Genomic DNA, 22,682 nt, shown 5'->3' with positions numbered 1-22,682 from the left:
TCTAGGAACGCTTAGTGAACATCTAGGAAAGGAAGCAGCAATCAGAAAGCTAGCATTGGCTTCATCAGGCACAAGTCATGCCAGAGTGACTTCATTCCCTTTTTTGGCAGGATAATTAGATTCCTAGATCAGAGGAATGCTACCATTATAAGATGTTTGAATTTCAGCAAAGTATTTGGCAAAGTCTTTTATATTCTTCGTGAGCGACCTAGAAAGGCATTGGCCGAGTCAAACAGTCTAGGTAAGTGGGGAATGGAACAATGACTGGACCACAAGGCCATTACTCTTTGGGTTATTTGTGGAACAATGCCAACTGGGCCATATGGCACGTGGGATTCTCCAGTGCAACATCCGAGATCTATTGTTTGATCGGTTGTTTTTTAAAAACCAGTGACTTCTACGTTCTCTCATCGTATGAAGGCTTAGATGTCACGCTCATCAAATCTGCGGATGCCCCAGCACTGTGAGGAAGTGCTAACACACAAGATCTGAGTCAGGATCCCCAAAGAGCTCAAGAGGTTATACCGATGGATGGACCGAATGAAATAAAGTGAAACTGAAGAGAGGCACGTGTAAAGCCCCCACATTTGGGCCCACATACTCAACCGAACCATTTCAAGAGGGCTAAACAACATGGTGGGCCAACAGTGGGAAATGGCGAACAAAGAAGCCAATGGCGTCTGCCTGCGTGGAGAGCGAATGCAAGCTCCAGATCTAGGGAGCTAACGCTCCTGAGGCGCTCTGCTCTCGTCAGACCGCATCTGGGCATTTTGTTCAGCAGCGGGGCCTGCATTTTAAGATGAACATTGAGACAAATTGGAGTGGGGCCAGAGGAGGGAAAATTGGACAGTAAGGGATGATGAGGATTGATTGGAGGAGATGGACGTGATGAACCTGAAGAAAAGACAAGAGGAAAATACGATCTCTTTCTTTAAATATATGAAGGATTATCATAGGGAGGAGGATTTAGACTTGTTATGTGTATCTCAGAGGACTGAATTAGAAGGAATTTTCTTCCTTCTAATAGTGGATGTTTTAGAGAGACAGACTTAGATTTGAAGTACTGAAAAACTCCCTGAGGATTGGAGTTTCCCCTGGAGGTAGTGGGCTCTTCCTGCTCTAGAATCTCCAAGAAGTGTGGCTGACCCATTGGGGAAAGGCGAACGCTAAATCCCATCCAGGTATGGCTAGAAGAGGGTCTCCAGGGTCCTGTCCAGCTGTGAAACTATGCCATCTCTATGGCTATTTCCAGCCTAACATTCTTTGTCTACATCTATCAGTGAGCTGAGCCAACGGATTCCTGAAATTAAGGAAAGAATTGGTTTCTTCTGAGTTTTCCTGCCAAGTTTATTGGGAGTGATTTATTAATGTTGATGATTCTACTTAAATCAGTCAAATGAATGTCCCCTTCCTGAACTAGTGGAAAGCTGGTTGGATGTGATATTGCCTCTAGGATCAAACATGAACCCCTGTGTTTGGCTTCAGAAGCCCGCCATAATCTGACCCCAAACCAACTTTCTAGTCCCATTCTACATTATTCCCTTTCCTACACTTTGAAATCCAGTTAAACTGGTCTCTTTCTCCTTTTTCTTTTAAACTCTTAACTCCTGTTTTGGAATCAATATTATGTATTGGTTCCAAAGCAGAAGAGTGGTAAGGGCTAGGCAATGGGATTTGTGACTCACCCAGGGTCACCCAGCTGGAAAGTGTCTGAGGTCAGATTTGAACCCAGGACCTCCCATCTCTAGGCCTGGCTCTTCATCTACTGAGCCACCCAGCTGCCCCTGCCTCCTTTTCTTAGTTCCTCACACACAACATTACATTTCATCTTTGTGCATTGGCACCAGCTGCCCCCCAGGCCTGGAATGCCTTCTCTCCCCACCTTTGCCTCGATGGATGATGGATGTGGAGTCAGGACCTGTATTAGAATCCCAACTCTGCTGCTATGTGACCTTGGGTAAATTATTTCCCCCTTTTGGCCTCAGTTTCCTCATCCATAAAATGGGCCATATGATCTGAGATCCTTTTCCAGCTCTAAATCTGTGGTTTCTCTCCCCTCATCCCTGATAGAAACATGATCTTAGTGTCAGGGCCATAAATGACTTCTGGGACCTAGAGATCATTAAGCCACATATGGGCCACAGCAAAGCCTAGTGGAGGTGACTCGCTCATAAGAGAATAACAGACCAGTGGTTTGCTTTCTACTTTTCAGAAATTTTATTATAAAGAAAGTTTGAGCTAAGCATGTGAACCAAAACAAATGTGTCGGGGTCAAGGGAACCCTTTAACAAAGAAAGTCAGAGCAAAACCAAATGGAAATAAACGCCCCTTCTGAGAAACTCTAATTCTGGTGTTGTTTTTCCCCCTTCTTATTTTTCCTTTTCCATAAATAGACAAAAATCATCATCAGCAATTTTAAATAGATGGACATATGGCTGAAAAAAAATAACAATGCCAGGCAACATGGCTAGAAACTGTCCATTTCTTGCTGTAGAAATCATAGAAACAGGTTTGGCAGGCTTTTTATACACATCTTCTGTCTATGTATAACTAAAAAAATGTGCTACAGTTAATATAAAATGCTTTTTACTAGAAAGTAAACTACTATTTTTCTTCCACAAAAAAATCTTAAAGATGTCTTTAGCACAGGTCTAACACACTTAGTAATCTACTGACATGGAGCCAACACACTCACGCCCAGGACAGTGGGCACGTTTGTAAAACTGGGTTTGCATTTCTACCAGCCCTCTGGCCGGCCACCCGCCCCCTCCCTGCGAGGCATGCCAGTGGGGTGTCTGTGGATTTCGGGATTTACTTTGCTGGATATCCAAGGCCTTTGCATGTACACTATTCACACATACTTCACATTTCCTTGCACGGATCAAGTGCTGTTAGCAAGTCAGAAGGCGCAGTCTGCTCTGGGGCTGGCCCAGCGGGGGAGCCTGGTGCAGAAACTAGGGAAAGAGTCTGGAGCTAAGCTAAGCGGATGAACAGAAAAGGGGGTCTGGTTTGTTCTTGGGGGGATGGGGGGACCTAGCGAGCTCTCTGCCTTCAGAAGTTGGCTTTGGAGTTGGAAAGGAGGAACTGCTCCCCAGCTGGGCAATGTACAGGTGTCTTGAACAGCCCTCCAAGCCGCCGGGACTTGCTCGGTGCTTCCTCCCAGTGTCCAGGCCCACATGCCCGTGTCCTTCTTCTGAGCCTCGGAGGGGAGAAATGGCCGGTTTAGGTGAGGTAGAGTGACTTATCTCTTGGGAGCATGCTGGAGAGAAAAAGAGCAGAAGGCAGTCAGGAAGATGGCCCAACGTGGGGAAATGGATATCCTCTGGGGTCTTGGGCCATGCCCCGTGCCAATCCCTCCATGTGCAAATATGGCCTCACCCCGATAACAACCCTCCATCTCAGACTCACATATCCCTCAAAATTCAGTGAATTAGGCAGGTAGTAGTATTCTCATTGTAGAGAGGTAAATAACTTGGACAAACGAGAATCCTACAGTCCTCTGCTTTTTGCCAGAATTCTACCTGGAGGAGGGCAGCAAGGTGGCATAGTGGCTTAAGAGCCAGGCCTAGAGACAGGAGGTCCTGGGTTAAAATAGGACCTCACACATCACTTGACCCCCATTGCCTAGCTCTTACTGCTCTTAAGCCTTGGAACCAATACACGGTATTGCTTCCAAGATGGAAGGAAAGGGTTTAAACAAAATGGAAAGGAGATAATAGAAAGTTGAGCTTTTAGAAACCTGGCTGGATTTGGGACCCTGCTCCTTCAGAAGGGCCCTCATTTAAACTAGCAAAAGTTTGGACACTGAAAAGTGGGTCAGCCTCTTGATTCCTGATACCCTCTTTTGGAAAACTCTTTTTGATAACACGGGACTAAATTCTTTGTTCCATTTAGTTTTAATGCCATTTTTTGGTGGGGGGTGTTTAAGAATCTTGAAAGCTATGACATTTGATAGTACAATTCTTCTGTGACATGGCTCCTCGGGGTGCAGCTTTTATAACAGTGTTGGTGAATCTATGGTGCAGGTGCCAAAGACGGCATGCAGAGCATGCTCTGTGGGCACATGTCGTACACTTCCCCCTCCCCCCCAATCAGAGTATGTTACCAGAAAGGCAGAGGGACTCCAGCAGAGCTGCTCCCCTCCCCTTCTCCACCACATCTGATGACATTTTTTTCACATTCCCCGCCCCTCTGCCCAGCAGCCAATGGGAGAGCTTCCTCCCTCCTTTCTGTGGGGTAAGGGGGGGGGCGAGGCACACATGGTCTCTAAAAGATTCACCATCCTTGGGCTAGAGTATAGGAGAGGAGGTTCCTATTGTCCTTTGCCTGGTTCAGACTGTATCTAGAGTACTATGGTCAGGAAAAAGAAAGCCATATGTACTTGGACAAACAGGAGCTCACCTAAGGGAGGCTGGCCAGGATGCTGGAAAGACTACCACCCTATCACATGAGGATTCAGCCAAGGTGTTAGAGAAGAGACTTGAGGAGGGGGGAAGCTATGCAGTGACTGGGGAACTTTCATGGGGATGGTGGGAGATGGAATAGCTGGGTTTTGTCTGGGCACAGAGCTATGTGAGATGTTGCAAAGAAATAGTTTTGGGCTCAATCTAAAGGAGAACTTCCCAATAGCTGGGAAAGTGGAGTGGGTTGCCTTAGGAAACAGAGGGTTCCCAGTCATGGGAGAGCTTCTAGGGGAGGGTGGATGACTCCTGGCCATCTTCTCGGTCACCTCGGAGGAGCCTTCCAGCTCTGAGAGTGGTGGCAGAAAGGTTTCTGGGTTTGGAGGGGAATCTTGACTCAGCACTTATACCTTGGGAAAGTCACTTACTCTCTCTGGGGCTCAGTCTCCTCATCTATAAAAGGGAAGGGCTGTCAGACTAGATGGTTTCTAAGGTGCCTTCTCATTTTTTATTTCTTTTAAATTTTAAATTATATAAATATTATACATTTATTATATCATATTTTATTTATATTTATTTAAAATTATTTATTTTATATTATTATATTTATTTTAAATCCCATGATCCCATTGTGATTCTCCAATATGTTCAATGTGCTTCCTTGCCGTAGTCCCACTTGGATTTTGTGGATATAGACATGGGGAGAATTTACTGTCCCATGGCGTGGAGGGTTAAGAAAATTCCCTAACCCACAGAGCGGAGGCTGGTTTGGGTGGGCAGGGGCTGCGGATGAAGGGATTTCTCTTGTCTTAATCAGGACACCGCTTGGTCCTTGCTCACTTAGGAAGCAGGAAACCCGCTTTGATCCCCATCTTTTGTCACATGCATTTATACCTGATGAAGGAGCAATTTCTACAAGTTCCTATTGAGATTTGCTCGCACAGAAGGTACAATTTCATGGCTTCATTTACCTTAATTAGCAGAACAACTTGCTGTCAGGTTCTCTCCCACCCCTACCCCTTTAATATGTGCCAACTGAAGCTCTGCTCAAAGGAGATGGAAGGCTGCCCAGCAGAAGTGGCTTCCGGGCTAAGAGAACACGATTGGCTTTTGAAAAGCAAGAATAAAAGAAATCTCCTGTTTGGGGGCTCCCTTCCCTGTCAATTGGAACCATTTCAGTGGGAACAAGGAACTCCCTATGCACGTCCACTAGACTACTGTGGGGAAGAAAGTCTCTCATTTCAGCACAGCAGAATGTGCGGAGGGAGTAGCCTTCCGCCACGGGGTTCAAAAGACCGGGTATTTTCCTGGGCACGAGCTACACAGTGTTTCCTTCTTAATCAACCACACCAATGGGTTTTTGGAAAGTGACGGAATGACTGGAGGGATATCTTGGATTTAACAGGTTCATAAATATCAGAGCTAGAAGAGACCTTAAAGGTTACAGAATTAAATCTATTATTATTATTATTAAAACCCTTACCTTCCATCTTGGAATCAACACTGTTTTGATTCCAAGGCAGAAGAGTGGTAAGGGCTAGGCAATGGGGAGTTAAGTGACTTGCCCAGGATCACACAGCTGGGAAGTGTCTGAGGCCACATTTGAACGTAGGACCTCCCATCTCTAGGCCTGGCTCTCAATCCACTGAGCTACCCAGCTGTCCCCTATTATTATTATTAAAATATTTTATTATTAATAATATAATATTAAGAATATTTAAAATATTTAACAATTTATTAAAAGTAATAACAATAGCTCCAAAGTACTTTCTCATTCAACCACTATTTTCACACTCATTTTATAGATCAAGAAACTTAGGCTTAGAGAAGCTGTGACTTTCCCAGGGTCATGCATCCAGGATGTGGCTAGGACAGGACTCAAACCCCAGTCCCTCTTGGCTCCAAATCCAACATTCTACCCCCTACATAATGCAAACTATTTACAGATGTGGAGACTGAGGCACAGAGAGGGAAGAGGGCTTTCCTAAGGTCCCTTAGGGAGTTTGCAGCAAAGCAGGAATAGTGTCCAAGTCTCTTGAATCTCAGGACAAGGCAACGCCTGCCACACCATGTTTCCTTCTCATCCTATTCGTTGTCTCTAACACTGGTTGAAGCCGGGTTGGGTTTCCCCCCATCCCCGAGAAGTCCAGAATTACTGACCTGCAGTGGTTAATGCCGCACTCTCGGCTGGGGTAATCACCGTCCCAGTCACTATTTCCTGGGGTGTTAGATGTGCCAGGGGAGCGGGAGCCAACGCTGCTTTGGAACTCAGGTGAGATGTGTGAGAAATCCTGCAGGGGGAGGGGGGAGGAAAAAAGATACAGAAACACTGCAAACCTGAGCAGGCGGGAACCCAGGCAGCGAGCAAGGGAAGGTACCCTGCCCAGAAGCATGTAAGGAATTTTGTGGTGAAGGGAAACTGAGGCAGGCTACTGTGAGGTTTGCTAGCTGGACCCATTTCTCACCCTCTGGCTGGTTTTGGGGGCTCTGACTCACTACAACTCTTTAAAAAAAAATTATGACCCTTTATTATTGGGGCAGGCAGGTAGCTGAGTGAATTGAGAGCCAGGCCTGGAGATGGAAGCTCCTGAGTTCAAATCTGACCTCAGACACTTCCCAGCTGTGTGACCCTGGGCAAGTCACTTAATTCTGTTGGCCCCAGTTTCCTCACCTGTAAAGTGGCAAACCAGTATCTTTGCCAAGAAAACCCCCAGTGGGGTCACATAGAGTTGGACATGACTGAAAATGACTGAATAGCAACAATATAACTTTCCAAACCAAAATATCCCTCCTTGGCCATCACTTCTCTAGAAATGTCTCTTCCCCATTTAAAAATGTAAACCCCTCGAGGGCAGGGACTATATCTGCTTTTATATTGATATCCTTGGCAGGGTAGTAAACATTTAAATAAATGCTTACTGATTGATTAGCACAGCTTGGCATGTAGCAAGTGCTTAACAAATGGCCTTTCATTCATCCATCCCTCTCTTCTGATCAGGCCTCTTGATTTCAGTGGATGAGGTGAAAAATGCCTTGTCCATGGTAAGCAATATTCAATGCAGGTAATTTTTACCCAAGAACCACCAGGCAAATCTGTATATTTTCCTTCTCGCAGTTTGTTTCTCATTTTTGGTTTGTTGCTTAAAAAAAGAAACTTTTAATAAAGGTAGTATTTTTGCCCTAGCAGCAATAAAAGCTGGGTTCTGAGTTCTGAGCCCATACTATGGTGGGGCTGCATGAAATCACCCACACTCTCCCTAATGAGGAAATGGAAACCTTTTGAAAGAAGAAATGATTTCATCTTTGTTTGTGTATCCCAGTACCTAGCGCAGAGCATGGGGGAGGTTCACATCTCTCTTTCTCTCTCCCCAAGTAATATAGATCGCTACTGCTGGGATGTGGTGAGAGAGGAAGGTAGGAATTCCTCTCTCCTTTCTCCCCCTACCTCCCTGGGCCTTGGATAACTGGAGGAGAGGTGCTGCCCTGCTGACCCCCTTTTTCTGGTATGTCCTGAGGATATGTGCAGAGGATGTTGCCACCTTGTTGATTCTTTTTGTTTTAAACCCTTACGGTTATCTTAGAATCAATATACTGTGTATTAGTTCTAAAAAAGGCTAGGGAATTGGATTTCAGTGATTTGCCCAGGTCATACAGGTAGGAAGTATCTGAAGTCAAATTTGAATCCAGTTTCTAGGTCTGGCTCTCAATCCATTGAGCTGCCCCCCTTGTAGATTCTTTTTTTTTTTAAACCCTTACCTTCTATCTTGGAGTCAATACTGTGTATTGGCTCCAAGGCAGAAGAGTGGCAAGGGCTAGGCAATGGGGGTCAAGTGACTTGCCCAGGGTCACACATCTGGGAAGTGTCTGAGGCCAGATTTGAACCTAGGACCTCCCATCTCTAGGCCTGGCTCTCAATCCACTGAGCTACCCAGTTGCCCCCATAGATTCTTAATAAACATTTATTAAGTGAATTGAAGGGAAGAGCAAACACTTAGGAGACAGGGACCATGGAAAAGAAGTTCTCTCTTTGGGAAGCAAAGAGGCATGTTTTGGGGATTAGACAGAAGGCCCTGACCTCGGCAGACCTGGGCTTTTCACAACTCCAACCCCACACCTGGGATCTTTGAGTTTTTCCATTCTGTCTCCCAAGAGTTCTTTTGCCGTGCTAGGCCAAGCAAAGTTTGTCGCCAGGCCTGGACGAGAGCAGGAAGTCATGCAATGTGGACACCTCACTCACCTGCTGCCCTGGAGGCGAGGTACTCATCGGGGGCTGGACCTGTAGTGCCATGGGCGGAGGAGACAAGATGGATTGCTGGGGGACTGGCTGCATGCTGAGGGACTGGTTGAGGATGGCGCTCTGGGGGTGATGCAGGGCCAGCTGCTGGTGGAGCGGAGGACTGATCTGGAAAGATGGCGGCGGCGGTGGCGGCGAGGCACTGATGCTGGGCAGCATGGATTTGGAGTTGAGGGTCCTGGAGAGGCTGGGGTGAGGGTGGCCACGGTAGCCCTGGAGGTCAGATGGGGACAGGAACGAACCAAGGCCCGGGTAGGGCGAGGACGCCTGGGGTGGTATGGTATACATGGCAGGCTGCTTGGGGGGAATCATTTTAGAAGATGGATTCGGCTGGGGGGGCTTGGCCTCATTCTGTTCCGCAGAGCTCTGGAAGGGAAGCAGGAGACTGGGTAAGAAAATGGTGGGGATGTGCAGGAAACCCTTCAGTCCTATGCTCCTTCCACCCTATTACAGGACGAGATCTTTCCCTTAGACTCTCCCTGTTCCCTTGGCGCTGCTCTGGGAAGAGTCAATCTGGGTGACGGGGCAAGAAGGAATGGCTGCTCTCTAATCCTTTCCCTAGCCTACATCCAACTAGACTAATCCACCGGGAAGAAACGCAGCAGTCAGAGCAGCTCTGGGGACCAAAAGGGTCACAAAAAGAACCTTGAGGTCCCAATAGATCAGTGGCCTAAGGGTTGGCCTTGTTACGGTCTCGTGGCAAGCAATAATCTATGAGGGGATAGGAACTGATGTGTGATTTCTTGATGTTAGGGCACCTTCTTTACGGCTATCCTTAGAGAGTTGCTGGGAGCATTGAGAAGTTAAATGACTTTCCCTGGGCCACACAATCAGTATGTGTTAAAGACAGGATTGAACCCAGCTGACTCTGAAGCCAGCTTTCTCTCCCTACACATCATGCTGAATCTGAGTAGTCTATAAAGGGCCTACATAATAGCAGCTACTAAGAATGCCAATGTTACAGATTTTGTATTGCTCCCCATGCCCTTCTATCCCTAGGATTGCTACCTACCTTACCCTGAGGGTCTACCTTGAATATCTATAAACTAAAGGCCGGACACATACTCCTATGATCTCTCTCTTCTCTTCCCAAAGGCTCAGTCCTGGTCCCAAGTCCTGTGCCTCTTAATTGTTCTACCTATTTCAAACCATTCCCTTCCCCTCTCCAATCTATTTTCCATTCAGCTGCCAAAGTGACTCACCCACCCTTCCTTTCTTCTTCCCTCCCTCCTTCTCTCTGCTTCTGTCTGTCTGTTTCTCTCTCTCTCCTTACCTTCTGTCTTAGAATCAATACTATGTATTGGTTCCAAGGCAGAAGAGTGGTAAGGACTAGGCAACTGGGATTAAGTGGCTTGCCCAGGGTCACACAGCTGGGAAGTATCTGAGACCAGATTTGAACCTCCCATCTCTAGGCCTGACTCTCAATTCATTGATCCACCTTGCTGGCACCCAAAGTGACTTTTTCTAAAGTGCAAGTCTAACCATGTTTTTCTTCCACTCAATAAATTTTAGTGGCTCTGGATCTTTTCTACAATCAAATATAAATGCCTCTCTTTGGCATTTAAATTCCTTCAGGCTCCTACTTTCCTTTTCAGATTTATATTCACTCTCCTTTACCACTCTTTGGTGCAATCAAACTGGCCTATTTGTTCTTGGTCTCATGCAGGAGTCCCATTTCCTACCTTCTTTTCACAGGCCATGCTCCATGCTGGATTCCCTCACCTCTGCCTCTTAGAATTCTTAGTTTCCAGTAGCTCCTCCATAAAGCCATTACTGAACCCCTAAGCTATTAGTGCTTTCCCTCTAGAAATTACTTTGTATTTTATTTTGAATTTTCACATTGTTTCCCTCCAACAGAATGTAACCTCCTTGAGGGCTTGTACTATTTTGGTCTTGTCTTTATAGTCTTAGTGACTAACACAGTTCTAAGTATATGTGATACTAGAATTCAGAGACTGTAGATATGAGCCACAGTCTGGAGTTTAATTCTAATAGTCCTTATACCCCTGATGGTTATGTACGCCTCATATGGACCCAAGGGCTAATAGTTAGGGATTGAATCCTGGCAGCCTCACCAGGGAAAGGGAAATAACAGGCTGTAGGTACCTTTGGAATCTTAGCGTGTCAGAGTTGGGAGGGACCTCAGAGACCCCAAACAAGTCTCCCTCATGTTTCAGAGGGGGAAACTAAAACCCCAAAACAAAAAGGGATATCTTAAAAGTTACGTAGTGAGTTAGTGAAAGGATTAGGACCTATCCAGTACAGTGTACTTTATGCCATATATTCAACTCCACTTCAAAAGCTTAGAATTGGTTCTTGACTCAGCATATCTGAAAACCTCAACAAGAAGATTTCTGGAAACAGCCAGAGGCCCAAAGGATTAGTTTTTCTGCCTTGATATCTTAGATTTTGTGGCCACTTGTAGAGCCTGAGGGATGCCCTTGTTCATAGCTAGGCTGTCTATGCCTTTATCACCACATCCAAGGACACATCTCCTCTCCCTTTGTTCCCTCCTTCCCTCTCTCTTTCTCTTTTCCATTGCTTCCTTCCTTCCTTCCTTCCTTCCTTCCTTCCTTCCTTCCTTCCTTCCTTCCTTCCTTCCTTCCTTCCTTCCTTCTTTCCTTCCTTCCTTCCTTCCCTCTCTGTATCTCTCTCATGGTTGGACTGGATTGGATGGGATTCCCTACCTACCCAAAGTCCTGGGAGAGACCAGGAGGGCCAGAGGAAATTCACAAACCTTTAAGGCCAAGAAATCTCTTTTAAAACCCATTTCTGATCTTCCGTTCCCAATAATGCTTCTTGGAACTATTGTTACTCCACAAACGGAGAAGTTTCCCCATATCCTGCTTCTTCCAAGAGTTTTAGAAATTGACCTGTGTGGTCCCAGGCTGTTATACCCATGTCACTGTGTAGTGATAGAAGGACTAGAGAGTCTGATGACATGCAGGGTTCGGTCTGGGGAAAAGGAGAGGGAAGGAGGGAGGTAAAGTGAGAAAGAGAGAGAGAGAGAGAGAGAGAGAGAGAGAGAGAGAGAGAGAGAGAGAGAGAGAGAGAGAGAGAGAGAGAGAGAGAGAGAAAGAGAGAGAGAGAGAGAGACAGAGAGACAGAGACAGACAGAGAGACAGAGACAGAGACAGAGAGAGGGGGTGTGTGTGATACTGCTAAGTTCGTATGAAAACAAGAATGGATCCCAATCACAGGAAGTAGAGAGAAATGACAGAAGAAATGTCTTTTTTTTTTCCCCCCAGGAAATGGTCTCAATTCCCAGTTTGTTAAGAGTTTTCTTGGGTGTTTTCAGAAAGCAGAGGATATTGGGCTCCTCTGCCTTTGAGTCAGACACATTGCCTCTGGCGTAGAAAAAAAAATAGGCAAAACACCAATAATGCCCTGTGTGTCAAGTCCCCCACCCCAAACCCCGTAAACAGCCAGGAAGTTAATTAAGTTCCCAAAAGCCAAGGAGAGTGTCTTTGGTATTTAATTTTTGGCCTTTTTTGCCTGACAACTTGACCTTTAAATCACAGCCAACGGTAGATTGTGGTAGACTAGAAAAAGACTTATGTGAGGTCTTAGAATTGAGTCATGATCACCTACTCTCTTTTCCTAGACATCAAATAGGAAGATAGAAAAGGAAAAAAAATTTCAACTTCTTTGAAACTTGAAAAATGTGGCTCAGAGAGTGGTTAAGGCCTTGTCTGGTTCATGTAGTTTCTGCCTATTGAGCTTTTCTCTCCAAAGGAAATACTGCCAAGCAACAGAGATGGCAGCTGGGTGGCCAACTAATTTGGAGAACTAACAGGATTCAGGGGGCCCACGTTCTAGTTTTCCTTCTGCCACTGACTCATTATATGGCCTTGGACAAGTCCCTTTCCCTCCCCAAGCCTTAGTTTCTTCATCTGTAAATGGAGGGCACTAGATTAAACAAACTGTAAGTTCCTATTCAAATTTGGTTTTGATGTTCTCTGAATATTGTAGTCAGGGCAATGTTATTTTGTGCCAATTTCTGTGCTGGCAAAGTCCACATTCCCTGCATTCAAGGATATAGGCCAGAGCCAGTTCTGGCCACTTAGCTGATGGTTAAATTTTCAGTGTGAGCATGGATAGCTTGGAAATTGGAGACTGCTAAAAATTGGACTTGATATATTGTTTTGTTCAATGTGGAGGCTTAAGATAATGATGGAGAAAAATGTTTCTGATGCCTAGTAAAATAAAAACTGTGTTTAAAAAAACTATACACGTATCCATTCCCCATCCTCCCCTCCCTTCCCTTGCCACACCAAGACTCTGGTTGTTCAACATTTAGGAGCACCCCCTGTCTGTATTCCTTCAGCCTAAAGAGCAGTAGCTAAGATGGCCAAGAGTATGGGCAGCATGGTTATGGAATACTTTTTATCAAATGGCTCCTCCTCAGAGATTCTCAGGAGATGCAACTCATTTATCACATCCAGAGAGCTTATTGGCTAGATGAAAAGTAGGGCTGGTTACCTTGGAAACGAGGCTGGCCCGATAGGCTGCCAGTGCCTTTAAATATTCTTTCTTTGCAGCTTCGGTTTTCCTCTTATAGGCCTAGAAGAAGAAAACAATGAATCCTGTTAGTAAGAGAGGTTGAGTGAAGTCCTGCCTCACCTGAGTCCCTGTTCCACCTCCCAGAGAGGCCCATCATCCATAAGAGTGAGGGAGGACCATTTTGTCTCACATCCTTGTGCTTCAGGGATGTCCGAGCTCAGATGATGCCCCTTCTGTCTTGGCCTCCCCTTGGTGGCACAGGAAGGGGTGCCCAGAGCCTTTTCCCAATGACCCGTCTCTCCTGTTCTCTCTGTTCAGTAGTTGTGGAAAAAATGCTTTTTGGAGTGAGAATACCCGAGTTCGAATCCAGCCTGAGATACTTACTAATTGTGTAATCCTGGACAAATCACCCAACCCCTCGGAACCTCAGTCCTCTTTTGGGTCAAAGTGGCATAAAAATGATGGTGCCTACCTCACAGAGTTGAGATAACCACTGTGAAATACTTTAAGAGTGTTCTGAATGACTGATATCCTTCATGACGGTGGGGAGTCCTGTTTATTAGGTTCTCTTGCCCTTACAGGTGTTTCTCCTTCCTGTGGCCACTCCCATGGAAGGGTGAGTTCCCCTGCAATGGCCGCCTTTAGGACAGTGGCCTTTTGGCCCTCTGGGTGTGCATCTGTGTCCTCCGTGTACACGCACCCAGAGCTGGGAAATCAAATGCAGGTCCTGCCCTGCAGAATATCTGGCTTGGAGTCATCCCTGACGCCAGCAAACACGGAAGAGGGTGCTTTCAGAGAGGGAAGCAGAGGTTATTCCTAGAGCCAGCCCAGGGACCTCAGGTTACTGCAGGATCTGCGGCTGGCCTCCTGGGCCCAACGGAAGGGACAGCTCAGTTAGATGTAGGGTGTGTCCTCGGGCGAGTCCCTCGTTCCCTTTGAGCCTAGACTCCTCACCTGCAAAGTGAGCAGAACCATCTCTACCTTGCTGGCCCGCTATGTCCCCGCGTTAGACTAGGAGCTCTTGGAGGGCAGGGACTGTAGAGCAGTGGGTGCGCAGAGACGCTTCTTGACTGAGCAGATGTGAAAGTGATTTGAGCGCATACACCAGTGTGAGGAATGATGACACAGGTTTTGAACCTCTGTAAAAATCATGCCTTTCTAGGAATGGGTCTGGGAATGCCCTTGGGATCTAGCCCCAGGATCATGCTATGCATCTAGAAAGAAAGCACTTTCCTTCTGTCTTAGTCTCAATTCTAAGACACGAGAGCGGGAAGGGCTAGGTTATTGGGGTCACGGGACGTGTCCAGGATTGCCCAGTTAGGAAGTGTCTAAGGCCATATTTGAACCCAGGACCTCCTGTCTCTAGGCCTAATGCTCTATGCTTTTTAGCTGCTCCCATGCTATGCCCTGTACTCTTAGGTGATGTGGAAAGAGTGCTAGATTTGGAATCAAGGTCTGAAGCCTAAATAGAAATAGCAGCAAGTAACAATATTTGCAGAGTGCCTTACAGTATTCTCTCATTTTATCCTCACAGCAACTCTGCTATTATTAGTCCCATTTTACAAATGAAGAAATCAAGGCAGATGGAAGGTAAATGATTTGCCCAGGCTTACACAGCTATTAAGCGACTGAGGCTAGATGTGAACTCACATCTTCCTGACTTCAACACTCCATGCACGGTGCCACTCTGCTCTGCTATTTATTAAGCTATTACCTTGGACCTTTAACTTCGCTGGGTCTCAGCTTCTTTATGTGTAAAAGAAGCAGTTTGGAGGAGATAACCTCTACGGTTCTTCCCAGCTCTTGATCCATGACCCTATATTTCCTGTATCATTTTATCACTAAATGTCCCATCTGGTAGGGTGGCACACGAATCCTGGACTAGGTTTGGAAAGGTTTTGCTTCTCTACTTAACAGCTGTAAGGCCCTAGGCAAGTCCCCTCCCTCTCTAGGCCTTAATTTCCTAATTTGTAAAATGGAAATAATCGTTTTTGTGCTTCTGGGCACATGAGCTGGTACGCTTACTTGAGGTTGCTCCTGATTTCCTTCGGGCCCTGAATCCAGGAGCCAGCACTCCTACACCAGGTATACAGAGTCTTGGAGAGAAGGGCAGCAATTCTATTTGTTATTATTCAGTCATTCCAGTCGTGTCTGACTCTGTGACACCATTAGGGGTTTTTCTTGGCAAAGATCCTGGAGTGGTTTGCTATTCCCTTCTCCGTCTCATTTTATAAATGAGGAAACTGAGGCAAATAGAACTAATGACTTGCCCAGGGTCACACAACGAGTGTCTGAAGCCGCCTCAGGAAGATGAGTTTTCCTCCCTCTAAGCCCACTGCTCTACCCACTGTGCCACCTAGCTGCCTGCCGTTTTATATAGCTCTCTCCAACAGCCTGGGACTTGCCAGTGTCATCCACCAGCGTGTGAGTGCCTGGGAAGGCCGACTGTCTTCACGTACCACCTGGGGAAAAGATAGGCGGCAGTGAAGAAAAGGAGTGTGTCAGGATTTCACTGGTACTGCTGATGGCCTTCTCGGAAGGGCCGAGAGCACTGCTGAATTCCTGGAAGGCTGTTTTTGTTTTTTTAATTTCATTTAACTTTTTTCAATGAACAAAAGTGTGTTTTCCGTCCTCCCATCAATGCCCCCACTCCACATTGGGAAAAATAAAATGAAAACAAAAGCCTTGTAAAAAAAATGCAAAGTCAAGCAATACAAACTCCCACATATTGGCCACAGGGGGCATATTTGGTGGAAGATAGCTGGGACCCAGGGAAGCTTCTTCATCCTTCCTAATGCCAGGCTCTCCTTCCATCATTGCCTCTCGCATGAATTTCTGAGGCCCCGCAGGGTTTCTGTGTGTGGGGTTCAACTGTGTTGGGGGGAGAAGGGGTGGCACGTTGTTCTGTCTTTGTGTTGTCTGGCTGAGTGGGAAGCTCTGAGGAGATTCTTTTGGTCTCTTTGTTTGTGGGTTGTAAGGATGAGTGGTGGGAATTTGCTTGTGATAGTATCTGGCCCCAAGCTCTGTGGGCTAAGAGAATGAAAAGTCTTTTTCTGAGGCTTCCCATCCCCTTACAACTAGAGAGCATGTGTAGGGGGAGCAGCGGGGCCTCCTGGATAGCCAGTGCTGCAACTTGGGGTGTCTTGGGGCAGGCTGGGTTAAGGGAGGGCCAGGGCACCATTTGACCATGTCAGCCTGGGAGATGGAGCAGCTCAGTCCATCTCCCCCTGCCAGAGAATCCATCCTCTTTCCTAAAAGGATAGCTGTGGGAAAAGGCACACACCGGGAGAGGGGCGTGTGGTTACTGGAGCTTGGCAACAGTTGCTGTGGGGTGGCAGCCCTCAGATGAGGTAGGAGGATGCTGTTTGCTGGGAGGAGGAAATGCACCCCCTCTCCCTTCCTGTGCCAGTGCTCTGGACTGTCATTCATTACTCCAAGAAAAAGCTCCTTCCCAGGGGCCAGGATTCCCTGAGGCAAGACAGAGGCCTTGGCTGGCTGGTATGGATTCTCTCCCTGAGAAGTCATAGTGTTGGAGGGGCCTGCTCATGAGAGGAGCAAAATCTCAGGGAATCTCACCATTCCTCCACTGCTAGGACAAGGGTTTAGTCCTTTGGGGAAGCTGGTTCCCTTGGTCACTCTATTGATGACAGTCTCTCTCTCTCTCTCTCCCTCCCTCCCTCCCCTCAGTTTAGAAACAATACTGTGTATTGGCTCCAAGGCAGAAGAGTGGTAAGGGCTAAGTAATAGGGGTTGAGTGACTTGCCCAGGGTCACACAGCTAAGAGGTGTCTGAGGCCAGATTTGAACCAGGACCTCCCATCTCGAGGCCTGGCTCTCAATCCACTGAGTCACCCAGCTGCCCCACATTGATGACAATTGCCTGACAACCTTAGTTGGGAGCAGAACCCCTGGAGGATATCATGTGGAGGGGATCAGAAAGGGTCCCCAGAATTATTATTAGCCTATTGGAAAAAGTTAATGATAAGCTTGAGTAGTAGAAACTTACTTTTCTTTAAAAATTATTTTATGAACCCAGTGGAATTATATATTAGCTGTGGGAGGGGGGTAGGAAGAAGGGAGGGAAAGAACATGAATCATGGAACCATGGAAAAATTTTCTTAATCAATAAAACTAAATTTAAAAATAAACAAAATTTATTTTATGAAAATAGAGTGTATTTATCTACTTATCCTCCCTCTCTCTAAAAAACAATGCTTGGAGGGAGAAATCTACTGAATTTCCTGCTTAAAGATAGACTGGGCTCGTTCTTGATGGGTAATAGAATCCACTGAACTCCTTTTCTGCCTGAGCAAGTTTAGATAGAAGGGCCTGAAAGGAGATGTGAATAAATGATTCCCTTTGTTCTAGAACACAGGCACCTGACAAGCTAGTTTTTCTCTCATAATGCAGGTAAGTGCTAGGAGGCATGGTACAGTGGATCGAACCCGGGTTTTGGTGTCTGGGAGACCTGAATTTGAATCTTTCTGTAGGTACTTGCTAACTGTGTGACCCTGGACAAGACACTTAACCCCTCTCAGCCTCAGTTTCTTCACTTGTAAAATTAGGATAATAATAGCACCTATCTCACAGGGTAGGATCAAATGAAATACAGCACTCTGCAAACCTTAAAAGACTATTGGAATAAATCTTAAAGGGCCAATATTATCATTTCCTCCTCTCCTAAGACTATCACTCAATTTGTCAGGAATTTTGCTCTCCTGTAACTTTTTTTTTCCTTTTAAACATTTTTATTTGTTCATTTTCAAACATTATTCCTTGGACACAAAGATCATTTTCTCTCCCCCCCGCCACCACTCCCATAGCCCACACGTGATTCCACTGGGTATCACATGTGTCCTTGATTCGAACCCATTTCCATGTTGTTGGTATTTGCATTAGAGTATTCATTTAGAGTCTCTCCTCAGTCATGTCCCCTCCACCCCTGTAGTCAAGCAGTTGCTTTTCCTCGGTGTTTCTACTCCCACAGTTTATCCTCTGCTTGTGGATAGTGTTTTTTATATCCCTGCAGTTTGTTCAGGATCACTGCATTGCCACTAATGGAGTCCATTACGTTCGATTGTACCACAATGTATCAGTCTCTGCGTACAATGTTCTCCTGGTTCTGCTCCTCTCGCTCTGCATCACTTCCTGGAGGTTGTTCCAGTCTCCATGCAATTCCTCCACTTTATTATTCCTTTTAGCACAATAGTATTCCATCACCAACATACACCACAATTTGTTCAGCCATTCCCCAATTGAAGGGCATCCCCTCATTTTCCAATTTTTGGCCACCACAAAGAGCGCAGCTATGAATATTCTTGTACAAGTCTTTTTCCTTATTATCTCTTTGGGGTACAAACCCAGCAGTGCTATGGCTGGATCAAAGGGGCAGACAGTCTTTTGTCGCCCTTTGGGCATAGTTCCAAATTACCCTCCAGAATGGTTGGATCAGTTCACAACTCTCCTGTAACTTCTTTAGTCACAGTTCAGGGTAGTTGTGGCTTAAGATAGGATAGGCAATTCACCTTTCTGGGCTTTTCTTATGTTACCTTGAGGCACCTCAGAGACTTTGGGGTAATTTACTTAACCTCTCTGGAACTCAATTTCCTCATCTGCAAAATGAAGGAGTTGGATTTACTGACCTCTGAGGCCCTTCCTAGCTCTAGATGGGGGGGCCCAGGCCCAGGCCCAGGCCCAGGCCCAGGGCAATACTTACTCTGACCCTTCAACTCCTCCCTCTTGCCTCCCACCCCTGAGGAAAGCCTGGCGTGCTGGATAAAGATAAAAGCATTGCTTTATCTGTAGAGACTCAGGAGATGTGGATTTGAATCCTAGCTCTGTTATTGTTATCTTTGTAAATCTGAGTAATCAGTGAATCAATGCAGAAGCATTTATTAAGGACTTCTAAGTGCCAGAAACTTGGCTAATCAGTAGATCCACCTCATCTCATACACACAATCTTTTAACAATTAACCTATGTACCATTCCTTATATAGATCTCTCTACTTACAGAACCATAAGACTTGTATAGGCCCTCATCTACTGCCATGGCCTCCTTTTTTTCAAACTCTCACCTTCCATATTAGAGTCAATACTAAATGTTTGACGAGAGAGAGAGAGAGAGAGAGAGAGAGAGAGAGAGAGAGAGAGAGAGAGAGAGAGAGAGAGAGAGAGAGAGAGAAAGAGAGAGAGAGAGAGAGAGAGAGAGAGAGAGAGAGAGAGAGAGAGAGAGAGAGAGAGAGAGAGAGAGAGAGGAGAAAGAGGGAGAGGGAGAGAATAAGAGAGACACAGACACAGACACAGACACACAGAGAGAGGAAAGAAGAGAAAGAAAAAGGAAGAAAAGGAAAGAAGAAGGGAAGAAAAGAAAGAAGGAAGGAAGGAAGAAAAAGAAAGAGTGGAGGAAGAGAGGAAGGAAGGAAGAAGAAAAATAAATTAGAAGGGAAGGGTTAAAAAAAAGGGTATGAAGGTATAAGATGGAGAGCTAAGGATAAGGAACAGCAAGAAGGCCAATTGTACTAAACTATAAAACCTAAACAGGGAATGAACCTGGCAAGGAAGATTGGAATGTGTCTGTAAAGGGTTTTTAAATGCCAGGCAGAAATGCCATTTTTTGTTATAATTCATTTCTTCTCTTTTTCCTCAACATAGTGGGTCTCTGATCAGTGCTTTTAAACACTAGGCTTTGAAAAGTGCTTTTATTCATATTGTAGTGTACTTAGAGGTGGTAGGAAGCCACTGGAGGTTTTGTGAGCAAAGTAATGACACGCTAAGACCTTTGTTTTAGGAAAATCACTTTTGGCAGCTGTGTGGAGGAGGAGATGGAGAGGGGGAGAGACTTGAGGCAGAGAGACCAATTAAGGAGAAATCATAATTGCCCAGGAGCAAGTTGATGAAGGTCTAAACTAGCATGGTGGCTGTGTGAGTAGGGAGAAGGGGGTGGATCCAGATGTTTTATAAGTAAAGCTGATGACCTGGCAACTGACTGGATGTGTAGGGCGATGAAAAGTAGAATCATTGATGAATAAGATGGATAACAGCTCTCCGGCAAGGATAAAGGCACTCTTGACAGATAGAGGAATTTAGAAGGTGAGTGAATTTTGGTGACGGTGGTGGTGAGAGAAGGCAAATTCTGGACAAGTTGAGTTTGAGATCTGGGCAATGAGGTAGCATAGTGGAGAGTGCCAGACTCCTCTTCCTGAGTTCAAATCCAGGCCCAGATACTTAGTAGCAGTATGACCCTGGGTAAGTCATGTAACCCTCCTTGCCTCAGTTCCCTCATCTGTAAAGTGAGCTGAAGAAGGAAATGGCAGACCACTCCAGTATCTTTGCCAAGAAAACCTAGCACTTCCTAGCTGGGTGACTCTAGAAAGTCACTTCACCCCAGTTGCTTACTCCTCATCACTCTTCTGTCTTAAGAATTGATACAAAAACAGAAGTTAAGGTTTAAAAAAAAAAGGATAAGAAACAAGAGAATATTTGGGTAAATCACCTATCATCTCTGGGCTTCAATTTCTTCATCAGTTAAAAAGAGGAGCTTGGTCTAGAAGATCTCTAAAGTTCCTTTCAGGGGGCAGCTGGTTGGATTGGTAGATTGAGAGCCAGGCCTAGAGATGGGAGGTCCTGGGTTCAAAAGTGGCCTCAGACACTTCCTGGGCAAGTCACTTAACCCTCATTGCCTAGCCCTTCCCACTCTTCTGCTTTGGAACTAATACACAGTATTGAATCTAAGATGGTGAGGGTTTAAAAAACAACAACTAGTTCTGGGAGAGTTGGGAGGGAATGAACTTAATACACAGCAAAAAATTAAAAATTAATTTTAATGTAAATTTTAAGTTAATCTCTGGTAAAAAAAAGTAAAAAAAAATTAAGTAAAAATTAAGCAAAAAAAAATAGGTAAAAAACAAACAAAAACCCATTTCTTTCATCTTAGAATCAATACCATGTATAGTTCCATGGCAGAAGAGTAGTAAGGGCTAGGCAAGGGGGCGTAAGGGGCTTGTGCAGATAGCTAGAAGTGTCTGAGGCCACATTTGAACCCAGGATACCCCCGGTCTCTAGGCCTGGCTGTCTAGGCACCAAGGCACCTAAATGCACCTGTGCCAGTTTCATGTGCCTTACCAACCATTTTCTCTGTTACTCCCTTAATTCTATTTAAATAATGAACACCACCAGGGGCGAAGAAGCCCGCTCTGCTGCCTTGGCTGATTTCTGAGGAGTACATGTAACAGATGACTTACACGGGGCTGTACTTGCCTAAGAATAGAAAGCTCTGGGTCTGAGAGCGTGGGACAAGCTCTCCTTTTCTGAGCCTCGGGCTTCCCATCTGTAAAATGTGGGCAGCGGCTCGGGGCGGGGGCGGGCTAGAGGACCTCTAAGGCCCCTTCTGGTTCCGCCTCTCTCGGACTCTCCGGGAGCCCAGCCTGCAACGACGACAGGCACCGGTAGAGGGAGGCGGCGTCACGTCTGAGGACGAGTCGCGGCAACTAGAAAGCCCCGAAAGCCTGGGGAAACAGGGCGCAGCAGCAGGAGAGCCGAGTTTGCCTACCGCGGTGCATTGTTGGGCCGGGGGTAGACCGACGGAGAGAGGGAAGCCAAGGCCTTGGAATCAGTGAGGTGGAGTGGAAAAAGTCCTGGATGGGGAGACGGACCCGGTTCAAGTCATATGGGTGCCGTTGAGCAAATTGCTTAAGTGCTCCGGGCCTCAGTTTCCTTTTCTGTAAAACGAACGATGGGTTTGCACCTTTTCAGCTTTCAATCTGTGATCATGGGTCTCATCTCCGTCCAGTCCTCCTCCAGTCTCTCCCTCCCCTCTCGGATTCATCCGCCTCCAATGTCATTTCCCGCCCCCCCCACCCCCGTTTTAACCTCATCCCTCCCGGGCTCCCTGTTCTCTCTAGGAGCTACAGAGTCCTTACTGGGTATGCTTGTTCCTTCACCCATTCTCCACACCAGCCAAACAAGCCCTTTTGCTCCCCCTCAAGGGCAAGTTTCCATTCCCATCTCTGGTCCTTTGCACAAGTTGTTCCCCAGGGCTGGAATGGGGCCCTTCCTTTCCCTACCTTTTGGACCCTGCCTTCCTTCTCTCCTGCTGCCTCTTCGATTTAGTTCCCTCTCCACCAACAATGCATGGGAAGGAAAGATGTTTTTAATGAAGCACCTACTGTGTGCCGGGCACTGTGTTAAGTGCTTTAAAATGGGATCTCATTCTGTTCTCACAACAGGCCTTCCAGGTAGGTGCTATGGGGATCCCCATTTTATAGCTGAGGAAGCTGAGGCCAACAGAAGTTAAGTGACTTGCTCAGGGTCACCTGGCTAGCAAGTGTCTAAGGCTGGATTTGAACTCGGATTTTTTTTTTTTTTGGTCTCCAGGCTCAGTTCTCTATCCACTGCACCACCTGTGTAAACACAGCTTTCTTAAATAACAATAGCTAACATTTATATAGCACCTTACACTTTAATGCTCACAAGATGGTGCTATTATTA

At 46.0% G+C, this 22,682-nt stretch overlaps 1 protein-coding gene across 2 annotated transcripts in view; it reads right to left on the bottom strand.

Moving 5' to 3' along the window:
* Positions 1-2,193: 2,193 nt before the first annotated feature.
* The window catches only part of TOX2 (TOX high mobility group box family member 2), a 335,418-nt gene continuing 314,929 nt past the window's right edge, over positions 2,194-22,682 (bottom strand). For both annotated transcript variants that reach the window (XM_001381268.4, XM_007474193.3), the window contains exons 6-9: positions 13,177-13,257; positions 8,638-9,060; positions 6,561-6,691; positions 2,194-3,259 (exon numbers count right to left, since the gene is read on the bottom strand). In XM_001381268.4, coding sequence (XP_001381305.2) covers positions 3,223-3,259; positions 6,561-6,691; positions 8,638-9,060; positions 13,177-13,257 — 672 coding nt within the window. In that variant the 3' untranslated portion in view covers positions 2,194-3,222. The remainder of the gene's footprint in view (positions 3,260-6,560; positions 6,692-8,637; positions 9,061-13,176; positions 13,258-22,682) is intronic.

Source organism: Monodelphis domestica, chromosome 1 (assembly GCF_027887165.1).
Source record: "Monodelphis domestica isolate mMonDom1 chromosome 1, mMonDom1.pri, whole genome shotgun sequence".
Classification (NCBI taxonomy): domain Eukaryota; kingdom Metazoa; phylum Chordata; class Mammalia; order Didelphimorphia; family Didelphidae; genus Monodelphis; species Monodelphis domestica.
The sequence above is the reverse complement of the archived record's forward strand: the minus strand, read 5'-3'. Positions and strand labels throughout refer to the sequence as shown.